The 19,328-nt window shown below is 44.5% G+C and overlaps 1 protein-coding gene across 5 annotated transcripts in view; it reads right to left on the bottom strand.

The window, feature by feature from the left end:
- FNDC3B (fibronectin type III domain containing 3B) overlaps positions 1 to 19,328 on the bottom strand; it is a 174,671-nt gene that overhangs the window by 111,638 nt on the left and 43,705 nt on the right. Inside the window, exon 1 of one of the 5 annotated variants that reach the window (XM_072042703.1) lies at positions 17,785 to 18,200. The exons of 3 other annotated variants lie outside the window; for them this stretch is intronic. In XM_072042703.1, coding sequence (XP_071898804.1) covers positions 17,785 to 17,839 — 55 coding nt within the window. In that variant the 5' untranslated portion in view covers positions 17,840 to 18,200. Of the gene's footprint in view, positions 1 to 7,443; positions 7,670 to 17,784; positions 18,201 to 19,328 lie in introns of those variants that run through there. One more of the 5 variants, XM_072042702.1, reaches the window with a different exon arrangement.

Below are 19,328 nucleotides of genomic sequence, written 5' to 3'. Positions count from 1 at the left end.
TAGGCAACGCCAAGGGTAAAGCAGCTTTTCTCTTGAAAGCATGGCTGTTAAATACTTGATGCCATTAACAAGAGCCCCTAAATCTGGCACGTCACTGTTGATACGATCAAACACCACACAATTATTTAACGAAGTCCATTGGATAAAAATTACCTGGCCTGCCTTCATCTTTGAATGGTTAAATTGTTTTTGCTTTATTAAATTTTAAGGCTGCCATTAAGAAAGCCTATTAAGAAAGAGCTTTTTAAGCTCCCAACAGTATAGTTGGATACTTTGTACCACTGCTACTCATGATCAGCATTAAAATCGCTATAATCAGGTAATTTGGGGGCTTTAGGGAACCATGCTCTACCATCTGGGGACCGACCACACTGGAATAAATCAGACACAACTTGACTGATGCTGTAGGAATTTGTTTTATAGAATGAGTGAAGCTCATCTTACAGACCATGCTCTGCTACGTACCAGCCTGAAAATACACCGGATGTCTTTACCTTCAGTAATTAGCAAGGGCCAAATGATGGAAGCTTCAAGCAGACAGCAGATTGTCTCCAGCACAAGCCAGGGCAGCCTCTGCCCATCCCATAGCACCAGCAGCCCACACACACAGAAACCATCCCGCAAGACGTGGAAATGGCGAGCATCTGCTGAGATTTGCCAGTGAATCTTTCTTTGGGGTTATACTAAAACCCCTTCCAGAAGTCTTTTCTGCTCCTCTCAACGATGGGGATTTTCTCTGCCAATTCACCTAAAGGTTTATTGCTCCTCAGAAATATTTTGCTGCTGATGGAGGTCCCAACACCTGGAGGAGAGCAGCCTGACAACCTGTGCTACAAGGACACCACTTGGGGTGATGGAACAGGGACTGGACTCGGGAGGCTTTAAGAGTTTGGCACTGCTCCATCTGTAAAGCCAACCACCTTGAGACTGACCCAAAGAGCATTTGTTAGATCACTCCCATATATAAAGAGGTATTTTTCCATACCCAAGTTTCCTAATGTTTGGGAGCGTTTCCAACACAAGCAATCTAAATTCAGCCCAGTGGAATAATGTGTTAATTACCCTCGGCTTAATTTTCATGAAATTTACTTCTGTGATAACATGGTGAACATTACGAGCCACTGCAGATGCCTGTAACTTTGGAAGAAGACGTGCTCCAGGTGACTCCAAAATTGGGCTCAGAAGACGTGCTGGCTGGGCCAGGTCCCCTCTGTTCAGAGGAGCACGGCACAGCCCCAGCTCTGCAAGGCAGCAGACGCAGCTTACGCCTGCAGAAGGGGCATGCATACGTTTAATTTGAGGACGATGAATCTTAAATAGGTCAGTGGTTACTAAATAAACGAGGCATTCAGCCCTCCAGCCACACCGACAGACTCACCATGTTCTCAAGTAGCAAGAAATCAGCACAGCACAGCAACAAATTTGGATACCAGCCTTTGATCAGCAGTTTCTCGCAGAGCTCAAGCCTTTTCTGTCCATGGCCCGCACAGGATTATCATTTCTTTGTATTAAGGAAAGAAATAATCCAATCGCTGCTCCATCAGAGAGCTATCTTACAGGTGACTACTTCTTTTAGTGATGCCCCATAAAAACCTGCAATTACCACCTCTGCCGTGGCTTAGCACCAGCTCGCTGCCTTGTACTCACTGTCAAACTGTGAGCATCCCTACGGCAGCTCACAGAGCAGTTATATGAACAGTTTTTTTTGCTCAGCAAGAATATCTAATGCACCTGAAAAAAAGACAACTCAAGTTCTTATAAAACTCCTCGCCTAGTTTCCTGGGCTTTACCGAGACATGGCTTTCGATAACCTTGCGCACGCAGCAGCAGGCGCATGTCCAAAACAAACTGGCAGCGCATGACACAGAAAGACACGAGAACCACGGGAGCTGGGGAAGCTGTTGGAGACCGGAGGCATCTCTGTGAAAGGCTGCCTGCAGCGGGCCGAGCAGAGGGGCGAGCAGCCGCAGGGCTGCCCCTCGGCAGGGCTTCCTCCGCACCCGCAGCCCCACCAGCCACCGGGCAGCGCCTCTTCTGCTCTTCCCTTGATTCCCCCTAAGAGGAGCACTGCAAAATACCAGCACACACACCTGCTTATACTGGTATCCGGCAGGAGCGCTTGCAAAAGAAATAAATAAGTAGGAGACCTGTAGTAGTTGTGGCTGCATTTACCCTCAACTTCCCTGCCAGCTGCTAGAGATCCACAATTTGAATTCTTTAAATGTTTCTCTCTTTTCTACTTTTACATAAAGATATATATATAAATACAAGAAAACCTCCAGTGAAAATAAATTATCCAAGGGTTTTACCCAGAGAAAATAGCTAGAAGCGATTGCACCTTTTTCAAACCTAAGAAGCAATGAACAGCTTGATTTTCAGTCCTTTCCCTCTAAGCAGCACAGCTCCTACACATGCACCAGAAAATACCCAAAACGTCTCTTCATACAGGAAAGTGATTTAAAGCTACATCATGCCCTGATAATCCATTTAAATTATTGTTACTTTCTTAAAATAAGAATAAACATGCAAGCACTTTTTCTAGACATGCCTGCTCACTTTTGCACAGACACATGATGGAGAGAAAGCTATCTACACACTTCAAAAAAAGAACTCCGGAGGTTTTTCTCCTTGTATTTAAAAATTAATCTTGTTTATTAATTGCTGCCTTTTGAGTGAGCAAAGCTTTTAGTTGTGTCAAAGCTATTAACAATGACAGCTGTGCATTAAACAAATTAAATATTCAGCAGCCTCATTCCAATGCCCCTCTGTAGCTCTGCAGAACATTTACCAAACACCTTTTCTCTTTTGCAAACAGAAGGGTATTTTAGATTTATTTTTTTAAAAGCTAATTTCAGATTTTGCTTCAGATTTGCATGCAAATATTCATGATAGCTGTGTAAATATCAAGGGAATTCTTGCTGTTACAGAAAATAAGTGCAAGAGTCCTCAGTTCCTAGGAACCCTACCCAGCCGGTGTTTAGAATTCCTCGGATTCCTGAGCGCCATCATTTTGGCATCAGGGCAACAGTAACTAAAACTCCAATTAGGGTTGTCTAAAACCTCCTGCAAGAATAATGGTGTGTGGCAGCTTTCTAGATAAAAACATTATGAAATAAGGATGGTCTGAAAGGCTTCCAAATCAACAGATCCCATTTCACAGCAAAATAACAAAGAAAACCGAGTGGAAAACTCTCCTCTATTAATTAGAGCTTGAATCTGCATTAATTCTCACATCGGCTATTAGTTCTGTGGAAAGCCTGCAGCTACCTTGTTTTCTGCTGCGACCAGAGACCCATCTGGAAGCAGAGACGAACGTGCCCTGCATTTTCCTTGGCCATTCCCTTCCTTGCTGTGGCAGAGCATTATTTCTGACCGTTCACCAGCTATTTTCTATTTTCTCCAATCATGTTGGCTCCATCATTCCCAAACTGCTCCCAGACAGGGGATATGAGGTCTTGGCACCTTTTGGGGCAAGTTGTTCCTCATCCCCTTGTGAAGTGAAGGACCTGAGGCCAGCTCCACGCTAGGAGGGGCTGGGAGCTCTCAGTAGCTCAGATCCCTTTAGGTTGGAGCCCAAATGCCCCAGCCTAGTGAAAATTAGGGAAGACACATCCACTCTGAGTTACAGTTAAAAGGTCAGTGAGACACGGAGAAAATTATCACAGAGAAACCAAGGGGCAGGGCACAAATGAAGCTCCCAGACAGCTCTGATATTTCAATAGTCTCACGGAGAACCAGAAACTGCTGTTTTAGCTCCATTCTTTTCTTCAACCCAGGGTGGAGATTTTCGTTTTGGCCTTCTGCAGCACAGGTCGGCGGCCAGAAGATGACTCACGGGCCCTGTGTACCAGCAGCGCAACACCCCGAGGCTGCAGGCGCAGTGCAGCGTCTAGCTGGAGAGCAGTGGAAGCAGCCAAGGTGGTTCCACTCTGCATTTGGGATGAATTGTCTGCAAGTGAACTTTACCAACCCACTGAGGAGAAAAAAAATCCATATAGACACACGCAAGCTGTTCTGAGGCATAATGCATCATCCTTCATGCTTTATTACTTACAGGAAGCAGCGCTTAATGGAAGGGAAAACTGGAAGGGAGCTGGGGAGCCCCAAGCTGTATTCCCTGTTGTGCCACTGGGCTGGGTAGGAGTTGTGGCGTTAAACACAATCTCTTACGAGTCTTAATGACGCGCTGGAAATGCCTTCTGCAGTCGGTCAGCTCCCTGAGATGCAGCGCTGGCAGGCCAGCAGCCTTCCAGCAACACCATACCTTTGGTAATGAGAGTGTATGAAAAGAACTCTTATTCAAAACTAAATCTTCAGAGTCTAATTGCTGGTAAAGCTTCCCCTTGACTTAATTAGGTTGATGCAATAATTTCACAATGTTCTAAATATGTACTGTGCATATATATGATACATACGTAGATGGTTATATGCACATTTAATGTTTGCTACTACACGCAGTGAGAAAATTACAAGCACTCTTCTGAACCCAAAAATGCTGTGACAGGGAGAAGAACTATAAGGATGATGCTACACTCACAATGACCAAGACAACACACAAAAGCAGTAAGTGTGTGATCTCAGCTGGTGTTTCTGGGTCACACACCGATAAAGCAGTCGGCAGCTAAAAATTACACTTTAACCTGCCTTGCCTCTCGGTATCTAATCATCAGTTTGAATTTCAGGGAGTGTGAACAAACCTGCCGACGTACCTCTGCAGAATGTCATTCCAAGTAATCCACCCATTTGAACAGGTGCAGCTGGACACTTTTGGTGTTTGACTTCACGTCCTCACACAAAGCAAACTGCAAGACCAAGCAGCCCACAGCCTTGCCCCACCTGCACAGCAGGGACCGTAGCACGCGGACAGGATCCGCGTCCTATTTCTGGAGTCCTCCTAAGTTGACATAAACAAGTTTTCATGAATTTTATAAACAGTCTCCCCAGCGATCGCAGTGACTTAGCAGATGAGGAGCAGATATTTTTATTTATCGTTGCTCACTACCGCACAGTTACAAAACTGAAGGAAGAGCCTGAGGTTTAAATCAAATTTGAAAACTAAAAATAATAAAAAAAAATAATAAGACTAATACAAAATGGAAGTGGAGAAGAAGCCACCGAAACTTTCAATACTTTTTCCAAAGTATTCTTTTTCCTAATTATGTAAGGTTGAATATTACTCCTGATTACTTTACATTGTTTGTACAGGAATCTAGCACTCCTCATTCAAACTAAAAGCATTACTGAAGATAGAAGGGTTCCATACATAAATACTTTCTGTACATCTTTTACTTATGTAAGTAAGGGGTACCCAAATCTTGGGTTTTCCCCTTACACCAGTAAAGTGAATCCCCATAGGAACCAAAACCACTCAGCACAAGTCTAAGGAAAGAAGTGATTTTTAAAAATAGATTGATTAGGGTCTATAACACCAAAATCCCAATTAGCACAATAGACGATACAATAATATATGCACATGTGTGCATAGTATGTACAGGAAACTACAAAAACGAAAGGTATCTTCGTCTTGCTTAAAACATTGTGAAGCATTTGAGGTGTTAAAGAGAAAACAGAGTTCAACCCCAAGGTCTGATGCCAGTCCGTTAAAGGGAATGGTTGGGTATATTACAGTATATTACAAAGATTTTATATGTTGTCTCCTAAATGTGCCTAACTGACCTCATGGCACACTCATCCGCCCACTGCATACTGCGTGCACATTACTGACATGGCTGTATTTCCTTCTGGCTTTCAGTCACAAAACCCAGAGACCCTGAAGCAAAGGACAAACCAACTGAGGAGCTGGCAGCAGGCTGCTCCCTCGTGTCCCAGTCTCTGGGTCTAACGCCTTAGGTCAGTCTGTTACAGAAAGTATTTGTTGGCACACAGCTGGGAATTTTTTTTTCCAGGTTATAGCAAGCTTCCTGAAGGAAAAGAAAAATCAAAGGCGTAAATAAAACCACAAATGCAGTGAAAAATGAATGTCTGGTATTCTGAAGTTGGACTTGACAGGATGCATTTTCCTTCAATGTGAACCACGATCCTTGATTTGTAATACTTGCACGAACCTCTGACCACGCGACTGAGCTTTCCACTTCTTACTTGGAGCTGATGCCATGCCAGAGATGCAGGTGGCAATCGGCTGTCAGGACACAGCCTCAAGGAAATGTGCAAGAGTCACAGAAACCAACGCCACCGAGCTCCTTCAGAGAAAGTCCCTTCAGAGGTGCACCTACAGAATCCCACATTGCTAATGTAAAGAAACATCAGCCGAATAACAATAGCAGAGGAGTTAAAAGCTGCAGTCTAGTTTCCTTATTTTTAAGATTTATTTTGTGATTAAATAATCTCATTACTAGGTTATGCTCCAAGTCAAGCAACATCATCAAGTTATTGTTTAAGTTTAGGCCTCCTGAAACCCCCAGGATTTTTCTGGTTCCATATATTTCTTACCTCCTGCTCTCCTGATTTCTTTCCCACAAACACACTTCCAGTGAAGCTTTCAGTGGTGATTGGTAAGCTAATACAAAAACAAGATTTTAAAGTTATTTGCCTCACTGTGTTTGTTCTAAAGGCATGGAGACAGAGTATCTGAGAAACCTGTCCAAAAAAACAAAAATATGAAAAATTGAACAAGTTTCAGCTTGTTAGTCAGCTGAGAAAAACATTACTTCACGGATATTGGAAATGAAATTGTCCCTGCTTCTTGGTGTTCGGATAGAAGTATTTTTCTGTCTTTAAAAAGCAACTGTGATCACATTCTGCTATTCAGTATCTTGCATTTCAACAAGGAGGACTGTCTGTTATTTGAAGAAGAAAACAACCAGAAATAAATCAAAACACTTGCTGAAGTCATGCGCCCCACACAGTTCCTGCTCTCCCTCCCTCTCCCTTTCCTCTTACTTCAAAGGTCAATGATTTCCCCAAGGCAAAACTCGTTCTGGTCCTATTTAATATATTTAGGTGGTCTCTATTATAAACTAGTTTAATTATAAACAGGTAATTGTAATCACAGGTGCTTCCACTGAGAAATTAAACACGGAATAACAGATTGACTTGCAGGTGGAGAAGGAAGGGAAATGGATTCGCGCTGTCCAGAGCCCCATGCTATTTTGCTGTAAAATAGATTTCCCCCATGTGCAAGGAAACCACTGGTTGCACTTTCAGGGAGGACCTGGGAGGGGTTCAATGAGTTATGAATTTATTGTCTGTTAACCCCAACATGAGGGAATTTTACTTAGCTGTCCTTGGTGCACGTTGGGTACCTAAGGCACATTTGCATCCGCCAGCCATTATGATTTAGAAAGAAGAGCAAAGCAGAAACGCTCTCTTCCAAATCATTAAAATTTCCCAGCTGATGGCTCAGGGTTAGTCACGAGACAACTATTTCATCCCACAGCTGAGAGAAGCGCATCCCTTCGGGAGGCTGCTCTGCGCCGCACCTACCGGGCTGCGGGAGCTCCGCGCAGATGGGGGCAATATGGGGAGGGAGGTGGCAAGCGACTGCACATCTGTTACTGTGGGAAAAATCCATGCTGGTGCTTTGTCAAATTGTCTCTATTAGCAGCGAGTACAGCTGTTTCGCGTCGGATAATCCGTGTTGCAACACTTCGCCGAGTGACTCCACACAAAAGTATGCCCTGCTGTTCACGCTCAGCTGTAATTCTGATTATCAAGGGGGATGCCACGGTGCTTTAAAAAAAAAAAGAAAAAGTTGAATGCAGCTGTTTCTGCTTCAAGGAATGTCAAAAGAAATCATTTCTCCCTGCCATGGAGGTGTTTTTCACTGTAAATCCAAATGTGTCCTGGCACTAAGGCAGCTGCCCACTGGCAAAACACAACGAAGTGCCAAGCGCTCGTCCAGCCGAAGCTGAGAGCAGATCAGTGCTGGCCTAGGTTTTAGTACGAGGACACGCAGGACTGCCAAGTTACCACCACCACATGCTTCAACTCGAGCCCCAGCTAAAGGAAAATGTCAGAATCCTCTCCTTCTCCGTGATAAATCCCCGCCTGAGAAGAACTTCCCATCGCTGCTCACATACCCTAACTGAAAGCCAGAGGAACAACTCAGTGATCTAGGTTACAGTTTTTGCCTACTAACTCCTTTAACATCAGAGAGAGATGCTACAACAAATGCATCCCCTCTTAGAAAGTCATTTCAAACAAGAAATACCAAGCCCTAATTCCACTGTGATGGTAACTGTGTGATAACATCTCCAAGCAGGTAGCAGGTGCACCGCTGCTTCCCTTTGAAATACCCGAATCACAATCTGAACAGGGAACTTGTGTCTATTTTCCCCACAGAGCTCAGTTTTCAAACTTTGTAAAGCCCCGCGGAGCCAGCACAGAGCGCCTTTGTGTGCCCGCTGCAGGTGGGAGCCGGGTCCCGCTGCGGGCAGGCAGCGCCGCGCTTTGTCTCCAGGCAGCCAGGGCTCCTCTTCCAGCAGGTCCGCTGAAACGGCTGGCCTTAGCAAAGCTGGTGTTGAGACAAAATACGTGTTTCAAAAGGCCAGCAAGAAGACTGAGCTTTCAGGCAGTACAGAAATGTAAAAAGTGGGGAGAGGGAAGCAGCCCATGGGTGAGGAAAATAAACTCCCAGATGCACAAACCTTCCCTCGGGGCGTTTTTCAGGCTCTCTCATTCACCACCATAACTCAAGGTTGAGCAGAAACATCCAATGGACATTGGGAGCACGCTACGCAGAACCAATGTTAGCATCCGGCTGAGCTGCTGTGAAACCAAAAAAATTTCCAATTTTATCATTATAAACTAAGAGAGGCTCTGCCTGAACGTATAGTAATCTCATGGCAGCAATTTATCCTACTTGCACTCCAGGAACAAAAGTGGAGCCGAAGTTAATCACCATTCTTTAGCTCCTCTACCAATGAAGACATCAGATTTTATCAAGGTCCCTGTAGCAAGAAAGAGGGCATGAATTTTATCTCTTGAACTTGTAAAATCAGGAACGTCAAAAACATTTGGTAGAATTAGTTTCAATTTGTTGGAGATTTAAGCATGTAAACTGGCAGTGCAACACCACAACAGCTGTATGGGTGAGCTGCTGTCAGCTGATTCTTTAGGAAAAACATTTTGGAGAACCACTGGAAAGCAAATCCGTATCTCAGTAAAGCATCAGTTCAGGAGGACGATGCCAAGAACCATTTTCCTTCAATGAAAACTGGCTACTTCAAGAGGCTTTGGAGGCTGTCCAGAAGCAACCACGGCTTTAGGAGAAGTAGTACATACCAAGTCACATTTGCCTGCAACGCCACCCATCCCATGGGTGCAATGACCACGTTACAAAACAAAGCCAGGAAAATCCCCAAAACAAACAAAAAAACCAGCATTCCATATTATGGCATCCCCAAAGTGCCAAAATTCTGAGTTGATCAGGAGAATTCCTGTTGTTGCACTGGAGCCACAGCATGATGAAGAGCTGAGACACAAAAAGCACGCCACCCTAAAGGTTCTTCTCCCCAACTTCTGGGGCTGCTCGGGGTTACAGCTGCCCATCGCAGTATCAGGCTGTTAACTGTCAGCGTGGAAAAATGCTGCTGGTACAAGAGTCACAACTGTGTCCCGTGGAGTGAGGGAACTGAAGCAACAAAACGCAAGACATGCAGATCAAGTTGTGAGCAAGTCATGAAGATCAAGCAGGGCAAACCGGTCCTTTGCTGAGTTTCAAATAAGATGTGCCAAGCTCTCCTAAGTCCAAAAGGAGCCCTTGTGCTCCTGGTATTTGGAGAGAAGAACAAAACAAACAATAGAAAGAGAGACTACTGCTTGTGAACTGAAGAATTTATATTGCTCTGAAATTAAGGAGGAATTTTCTCTTGATGCAACATTCTTTTGTGAAAGAATTCCTGACTCGGGGCAGGGAGGTTGAGGACGGCCTCTTTGTGTGCTGCTTACAACTCACTGGTCTGTGACACGTCTGCTCAATATTCCTTGAGAATAAATTAAACTGTTCCCAGATAAATCAAAGAGAAGGCACTGCTCTCCCAGCAGCCCTCCATACAACCAACGTGACAGCTGACTGCCTGGTACCTCCTTTGCTCAAGTTCCCCTCGGGCATTTAAAATTTCCACTTCTTTCTGGGCAGCTTAGCAAACGTTCAATAGGGTTCGCAGGAGACAGAAGCCCGAGGTTACCTCGAGTATAATTGATGGTTTCTTCACGGGCAGCATTTCAAAAGCCCACCGTAAGAGCGCAAGCCAAAGCAGTGCCGAGCCCCAGACTGCTCCACTGCTGCCAACCGGAGCTTCCACGAGCTTAAATTGTGTGTTGAGATGAACGGAGTTCAGCAGATACCTTCCCTGCCTTCAAACCGCTGTAACAGGCAGCTCGCACTCCTAACTCACGCTATTTTCCGACCAGGGTGCATAAACGGTGACTTGGGTTTGTGAGCGAGTGCCTCCTCATCTCCTCCTCATCTCCTCCTCATCTCCTCCTGAGCTGTGGGAGCTGTTCGATGAGTCAAAGCGCCAGACAAGCTATTCATTTTGTTACGGGATCGGTTTTCCCTCCCTGAACAGGCTAGCAGGTCAGGCAAATACCAGCGAGAGGCAAAGGAAGCAGTGGGAGATGACGTGAGGGGTGGAGAGAACATGGTAAGGTCATGTCTTTCAGCAGCAGCTATCCGTCAGGTCAGGTCAGGTCAGCTGTAACAAACAGCTACTTTTACAGCGTCCAAAACAACTGCTGCTTTTATCAGCGAAGGCTTTGCTCTCCTCCACTCGCACAAAAGGACAGGGAAGGGAACTGCTGGGGAGCAGCAGAAGCCAGAGGAACAATTACGTGGCGCTGCGAGCCGAGCAGGCAGCACCACTCCGAAATCTCTGCAGCACGGGGCAAGCAGCGCCCGGCTTCCCAGGTCGGGGGGAGATGAGTAACTTGCAGGTAAATGCTAAAGAAAAAGCACCAGAGAGGGGCAAAAGGGGTTTAGTTTGTTTTGTACAATGGAACTGTGTTGGCGGATGCTGGCAAACAAAATGGAAAAAAAGGAATTAAATACTACTGACGCTGTTACCTCTGTCCAGAAATTCAACGCAGGAGAACACAACTCAAGTTTTCAAGCATGACCTACAGGATCTCTTACCTTTGGAGCACATCCCTTCTGCACAAAGGGCTGAAAGGCCCAAAACCCAAACCCAGCAGAACTGTACTTTGGTGCTCCACAGCTCCTTCTGAAGTGGCCACGTTTGCACCACCAGCTGCTGAGAAACTTCAGCTTGGCCTCCCTGCAGACAGGCCCAGGCTCCCGCCCTGTGCTGGCCACGTTTCACAGGCACGTCTCGTTGAGGAGAAGGATGAGGTGCCGACACGCCGGGCCCATACACAGCAGCGACAAACACACACCGAAGGGTCGCTTTGTGCTCGGGGTGGAGATGTGGGGAGAGAAACCTCTGCTAGGGAGCTGCTGAGAACACCAGCGGCCTCGGTGACAGCCATGGGGACGTGTACGCCGCTTAAAATCAGACGTGCATTCCCTATCAGCATCACTGCTGGGTGCTTTTAAAGGCCAATTAGCATGAAGAATAATTCTCAGCCTCCAACCGCATTTGTACTTAAATCAGAATTACTCCTGCTTTACTCACTACACTGCAAATCACAAGAAGTTCCCTGTAAAAACGCCTAGACGTTTTCACAAACTGCATTTAGCAACTCACTGGACTTGGGCAGATAAGAGTAACCACGTCATCGGCCGGACACATCCATCTTAAAGCAGAAATAAAGCAAGAAAAATAATGCTCCAAGCTGGATACTGCAATTGGTATTTGAAATGTACCTTCTCGATTGACAAAAGAAGGGCTTTAAAAAGGTCAAAACACAGGAGACGCAGTAGTACTGAAGAGCATTGCAACTACACAGCTTGGGGTTAGAAAATAGCTATACTTCTATTTCTAGCAGAGCAGCTGGCTCGAATAACTGGCTAATTCACTTAACCCATTTTGTGTATAACCTTTCTTTTCTTTTTTTTTTTTCTATGTATAGAATGGCAATAGCTACGTCCATGAGCAGCACTTAGTAAATGCCAGATATCTCCTTGTAAAACTTCATTTCTTTATTTCTGTGTGTACTACGTAATATAAAACAGCTCACCCAAATTTGATGTTCGGCTACTCAGGATGCCCTGAAAATGGAAATTCAATTTAATTTATTCAATTTGCTGTGCTTGTCAACAAAATGTTAGTCTTATATTCACCTTGAGAAAAATGCAAGCTTATGCCATTTGAAGACATAAAAGGCCACAGTTCAAACAGAGAAGGCATTAATAAAGAAACTGCAAAACCTTTGGACACACCCTGCCCTTTGAGGGAGTTTGCTCCACTTGCAGAGCAACTGCTGCAGTGGAGAGGAACAGAAAAATTCAGCAAAACAGCAGGACTGAGACTAGTTTGGGGGGCCTTTGTGTGTTTTTTTTTTTTAAAAAAAAAAAAAACAACAACACATGGCTTACACTAAAGCACACTCAGGATGATTCCATATGTTCTGCATGACAAATATTTCTGCTTGATTGGAACTACTGTTACACTACTTGCATTTACAGCCATAATTATGTCTATCACTTCCACATGCCTCACCACAAGTTCTTCTTTCAATTTAGTATCTCGCCATGTGCTGAAGAAACACAACTGTAAATTTCCAACAACAACTTGAAACTTACAGTTTGATAAAAGTTCTGCTACTGCTTATATGCTCACCAAAAGCAGCACGCTAATATCTACCAGAGTAAAAAGTTTCTCCGTGTACCCTTCTGGTCATAAACTAAAACCCACTCGCACACCACCGCCACCCACGCACGTGCATTTTCGTAGCCTCCATGAGGGAGATTATTCCCATAAGAGTTTATCATTGCAATCAGTCTCCAAACAGCACCAGGTAAGTTGTTTAACGTGTTATTTCCAAACACCATCGTGAAGTGGGCTACATCTGGAAGCCAGAGTTAGCATTTCGCTACTACGCAAGTAACAGAAAGTTAGGATAGTTTTATTTAAATGAGATTTTAACCAGCACATGAATTAACTCGGCAGTTAAAACCATCTGAAGGAAACATGGCAAATACCCCATGTGCAGGAAAGGGAGAACCCGTTGATGTAGTAACTGTACCCTCCCCTGAAGGATTTTGGGAGCCAAGATTCCTTGGCTGGGGAGCTCTCTGGAAAACGTTCAATTCCTGTACTAAATAATGTCACTGCTAAACAGGGGACACCACACTGCAAAGGAGCCAGCCGGTGAGGCTGCATGTTGCTTAGAGCTTCTGTAAGAAGCAAATCCTGATAAAACACATGATGAATTCTAGTACCCTGGCAGAGTAGATGGCTTCTGGAAGTGCAGGCAAGCAAAAAGAAGACTCTGAAGATCTCTTACAAGTATGCTTCTTTGTAAAAGCTCACCCATGCCAGAAAAGGTTTTTAAACATTCTATGGCTATTCCTTCTGTTATTTTCTGCAATCTCCAGGAAGCTCTGATAGGCATGCTGTTACGTGACGTGTACAGAAAGAACGTGTCATTAAAAAACAGTAAAGAATGAAAATTAATTAAAAAAACAAACAAACAAAAAGAACAGGAAAAGGATGAAAAGAACCAGACAGTAGAGTTTCCTACTGCCCTGTGAGTATATCGCTACCTCTGGAAGCTGTGGGTGTGCTGCAGGGCAGCCTACCAGCTCAGGACCAGGGCAGCAACGAGTCCCTGCAGACACCAAGCCAGCCGAGCTGGGAAGCTCTGCCCTGCCAGCCCCGGGACTTCACGGGGCAGAGGGAAGAGGGGCACGGACCTGGCGAGCAGCTGAGTGCATGAGGAGAAGGAGATGCTCTGGTCTACAGCTACGTGCTGCCTGCTGTGCTACTGCCAAGGCAATCCTCACGGACAGAGGGCAAGCGCTCACATCTGGAGCTGTCACAGGGCTTTGAATCTGTGAAATCATTCCACAAAGTACAGGGAAATGTATGCTGGTACTTATTTCCACAAAGCCAGCCAGCCAGATGACCCTGGAATAATAATCGGATCATTAGCATACACAGTTGTTTTCCAGTTGACAATTCCATTATCACTCCTACCTAGCCTATTGTGACACATTAGCTATTCAGGCAGCTCGTACGAACCAAGAATATCCCAAAAGAGAATTCCAGGAGAAGCTTAATTAAATAAATGATTATTCTTGGTGCTTAAAAAATAAATACATGCACATACACTTCCACGTGACAAGCTCCCAAGGGAAAATTTTGTAAAATAAGCATAGTGTTTGTTTAACTCAGAAGCAATTAAACCATTAAGAAGAGATCAAAGCAGGCATTATGCTAATTATCCCTTAATTGAATGCGTTCACAATAGTGACATACAAACTGCAACAATAACAGCTCAGTTACATACTCATTTTTTCTGACCTGAGCACGCTGCACAACAAATCCACCATCTCATCAGCCAGACACGTGCAACAAAAAACTAATTGAAAAGTGTCAATCTGTAACTGCTTTCCTTACGTTTCTCCCTCCTGGCATTGAAATAGCTATGATTGCTACTTCTATGATCTTTTTAAATGTGCTTAAGTTTACTTAAATATAAATAGCCAAGTTACTTGATTTACTTTTCATCATACAGCGTGTAACTGGATTCTTGTTAACATTGCAATATTCACCTCCTCTATTCATCTACCCTTAACTGCAACTATTTGCTGACGTGGCAGTATCTCTCCAGCACTGTCTCACCTATAAAAGAGGCCAATACAACCTACAAAATAATGAAGGACAGAGTGCAGAGCTTCTTGCACGCTGCTAAGCAGAAGTTGTAGGTTTTTGCTGTTGAGCTTTCTCTTTGCTGAGACGAGTGGCAGCTGCAGGAAGGCAATTTGCAACCTGAAGAGCTCCTTCAGTGAAACTCCAGGTAGCAATCTGTAAGTTCACAAAACACTACTGAAGTCCCAAACCTTTTCCTTAGCATGGAGATGGAGACCAGGGTTCAGCAAGCAGCAGCCACGGAGAAGGCATCTCAGAGCCTGAGCTCCCTGCGTAAACGGGGCTTCCAGCTAGACTGGCAAAGCGTGGCCTAACAAAGCCTGCAAAATTACTCTGTGGCCACAACAAAATAGCCAAATACACAATTTAGAGCACTTTTTCCAGTCAACAACAGTAGCATCTCCTACGTCCAATGACAGGAGTAAACAAAGTAATTTTATGAGGACTCTGGCAGCGGCGGCAGGAGGCACCACCTGACAGGAAGCCAGTCTGCTCCAACCGCATTAAAATAGAAAGGCAGCAGCCAAAGCATCTAGTCGCCAAGAAAATTACAATATGATAGTCTTAATTATACTAATTTTGTTTCCTGGTATCGAGGCAGGATTAATATAGTATTTCTTATGCTAGATTTCATAAACACAATTTGTTTCAGCTTAACTCTTCGTAATTGTATTTCGCAGTTCTTTCAAACAATTAGCCACCAATTATGCTCATTCCATTTCGCAGATGGCTGATAAACATTCAAAATATCAGAATTCTCCCTCAAGGGAGGCAAGGCACGTCTACCTTGTGAAGGAAACGTAATGCACCCTCTGTGAAAGCCCCGCGGGCGGATCACCGGCAGCGCTAGCTTGCCACTTCCAGAGGCCATGAACGCTTCCACCACGCTCCGATCACTGACTACCAGCTATAAGGCAATGCAGGGGCCATATTTAATGCTATTTTTACATATCTGAGTGTATCAACATTTAGGAATCAGCCAAGAGCTGGCGCTGCCGTGAGCATCGTGCTGTCAGCAGGGCCCAGGACAGAAGGCCCCTTGCGCTGCCGCCCGACTCCTCACAGGCTCTTCACCACGCTTGGAGCTCCTTGCCCTCACAATTGAGAATGGCTGGCATTGTGTTTCAGTCCCCTCTCCAGGCACAGCTCCAACACTCAGAACAATTCAGCTAAACGTTCAAAAATGTTATTATGAGATAATATCTTCTGCTGAGATAAAAATAATGCTTTATGCTGTTACAGCAAGTTCATCCGCAGCGGCCTAGCCAAGATGGCACCTGAAGAGGCTGGTCCTTAGCAGGGGTAGGCGGCAAGCAAAAGCATGCACGTTTCTAAGAATTTTAGGCTGGATTTTTATAAATAACCTAGAGCCTAGCCTTGCTGGAGAGGTGCATCACTTCGAAGTGGACATTTGGGTAAACATAGCCCACGTGGTTACTTATGCAACTTTGCCTGAAAGCTGTACTGACGTTATTTAAATGTTGAATATTTTAGAATACAAAGTCATATTCAAGATTTATTTTTTAGATAAATATTAATGATACTACTTTAAGGCTGTCCAGAATTACACAATTTCAAAACAGATAGTGTTGTTGAATGGTGGTTTTTTTTTCCCCTCTTAGTTTTCTTCTTTAAGTCAGGGATGCAGCCATTGTAAGGACAGTCACTGCAATATCACGGACTCGGTGCCTGTGAGAAAACAATGTGCAGAAGGAACAAATAAACCTCTTAAGGATATGATCATACATACTATATCTAAATATAGACCAGGTTAGACTTGCAGAGGGAAAGCTCTCCAACCCAGAAGCCTGACAAGAAGTCCAACAGCAGGATCAACAGCTGGATCACGTACAGCCACGACAGATTTCTCTTTTTCTGGTAGGCACAAATGCAATTTAAAGTTCAGCAAAACCAACAAACAATCCACTTTACATTCTTTACCACCACAACATTTAAAGTCAATTCAATTAACTACTGCTATGTATTTGAGTTGTTTTTCTCGCTGTTGTTTTTTGGTTTGTTTTGTTGTTGTATAATTAGAAAAAAGAAACACCAGGATGATAAAAAGCCCAGTAACACTTCTGAGTGACTATGTGCTTCCTCCGGATCCCCAATCCACGTCTCCTACCTTAGTTTTACAATTGACAGACTACTTGCCTTGCTGCCACAGACGTGAACACAGTGTCTTCAGGCTCCCTCAGGGAGCCTTCATCAGCAATTCCTAAGTGAAGTTCCAGGTGTAAGCATTTGGAATCTGCCACCAAGCCTCTTTGATTTTCCCCCCTTCGTCCTTCAAATGGGCAACTCAAAAGAAGTCTGCATTTAAAGCCTGCTGCTAAATGTCTGTCTTCCTGGGTTAGCAGTCTGACTACATGGAAGGAAATGACTGCCTTAGCCATTTTATAAATATCAAAAATATCCGCTATGCCAATTTCAGGCAGTCACAATGGATCACATGAAATTAATAAAAGCTATAAAATTGGCAAACTTGCTTTGCGGAGAACATAAAATTTCTTTCCTGCAAGAAATAGTTCTTGACACTCTAAAATACAGAAAGCATATCATTAGAGCCAGCAGCAGCGCTGCTTTGCTTCTAGCAAATGGTTTTGCAGCCTCAGACAGTTGTGATTAAAGATCTCATTTGCCAAATATACACTGAAAGTCCTTAGAAGTGAGCAGAATCCAAGGAAAATGTTGATGGAACAGAGGTGATGTCTTCTCCACCAAAAAGTCTGAACCGAAGAATAGGTTAAAAACAACAAATCCCAAGGTCTTCCTCAAAGTGATTTGAGGATGCAAGGTCTATTCAGGGTGGCAGCCAGCAACGCACTGGCTCTCTGTAGGACAAGCCCGTGGCAGAGCTGACACGGAGGGTTAAAGCTTCCTTGCACTTAGATGATAGATTCCCTTTAAATCAAGGTTAATGCCAGCTGCCACAACAGCTACTTCTGGTTTTGGCAAGAGCAGGCAGGGCTTCAGTTACCAGCATTCTTCTCACAGCCTGTTGAGAGGAGTGTCACAACATCACATCAAATGCACGAGGACTTACCAGATCTCGTATCTAAGACGGATGATGCCATAGTGAAGCCAGCACACCTGTGCATTTGTCCACCTTCTTGATGTTCAGTTCCCTTCCACTCTCTTTTTTTTTTTTATCCTCTCTCCAAGAGACTTTTCTGACAAATAGCTCCTTCTGGTTATAACAGCTCACGCTGGCTTTTATCAGATAAACTCTGCTCTTTAGCTAACTCTGCAAATTGTGTTGTACCACGAAGTATTTTTCATTGCGTATGCGAAACAAACATGAACCAAAATCAAAAGGCCAACGAATAAAAAGGATAGGAAACCAAACATTTGTCTGTGAGGAGTAGCAATGGAATTTAATAAGGCTGATAGAATTATTTCTTGACTCTTCTGGCCAAGAAATATAACTGCTTCAGATTAAGGAGGCTGCTTATAATTGCTTTACTAACTTAGAACTGTAGCTGCACTAATGCACTTTAAAAAGACTGAAAGCACTGACTAATGTGTTTGCAATGTCTGCAGGCTGAGTAGACTGGGTAAAGAATGTGGATCTTGGATTTTAACAGACTGACACCATTGATTGGAATGTACTGGTTCTGCAGCTGAAGGACTATTTTCATTTGAGCAGGACCTACACAGACAATTCAAGCATTCCTGCAGAGCTGGGTTTGTTTTTTACTGAGACAGACACACAGATTCTGTGTTTTGGGGAGAAATCCACATATATTGGGAAACGCAAAAAAAATACAGCATGCTGTTATGACACACTGCCTTTAAAAGCATCCCTTCAAATCAGTTTAAATGTATCACACCTGCTGATCCTCTAGGGTGTAGGTATATACACGTAAAGCAAAGAAAACACAAGCCTCAAAGACAAGGCCTACAGGTTTACAAAACCAAAAAAGCTGGAAATCAGAGCCCATTGGGCCAGCATTTGCCTTTGCAGTCTGCTGTCCTAATTTTATGGATAAATGCATTTCCCAGCAGCAGATTCCTAGGAAGTGAAAAATACCAAAGAGCCACGCTTTCTTTTGCTATACCAAAGGACAAACTTTCTGCGTGCACTCTGCTCGCCCACGTGTTGCTGTGCTGTGAAGCAGGCTGCCTTGCTTTCCCTTCCTTGTAAGCTCGCAGAGTTGGAGCCTGCCGGCCCTTCTCCCGCTGCCCCGCTCGCACTCCCGCGGAGGCCACGTCAGCAGGACGTGCGCTGGTGCCAGGTCACATCCCGGCTGTCTGCAGCAGGCAGCCCGCAGCCGCAGAGGCTGGGGAAAGGCTCTCCCCTCCCAGCACGCCTGTGCGGGTCACTGCCGAGCTCCTACAAGATGCTCCAAGACCCCACGTTCCTCCGCGTGTCACACGCAGCACGGCTCTCCTTTCACTCCTCCTAGGACGTTCACACTAACACTGGGGAAGGGTTAACCAACTCAAAAATCTGTTGTGTGTTTGAGTTTCTTTTTCATTTTTGTCTTGTATCAGCCATTCATTCACTATACTGCATTGCAAGGGATTTTTAAGGGACCAGACATTGCGTACACCATACCCACTGCAGGTGCATCTTACTCGAGATTT

Source organism: Anas platyrhynchos, chromosome 9 (genome assembly GCF_047663525.1).
Source record: "Anas platyrhynchos isolate ZD024472 breed Pekin duck chromosome 9, IASCAAS_PekinDuck_T2T, whole genome shotgun sequence".
Taxonomy (NCBI): Eukaryota; Metazoa; Chordata; class Aves; order Anseriformes; family Anatidae; genus Anas; species Anas platyrhynchos.
Note: the sequence above shows the minus strand (reverse complement) of the source record. Positions and strands in the feature narration are given on the sequence as shown.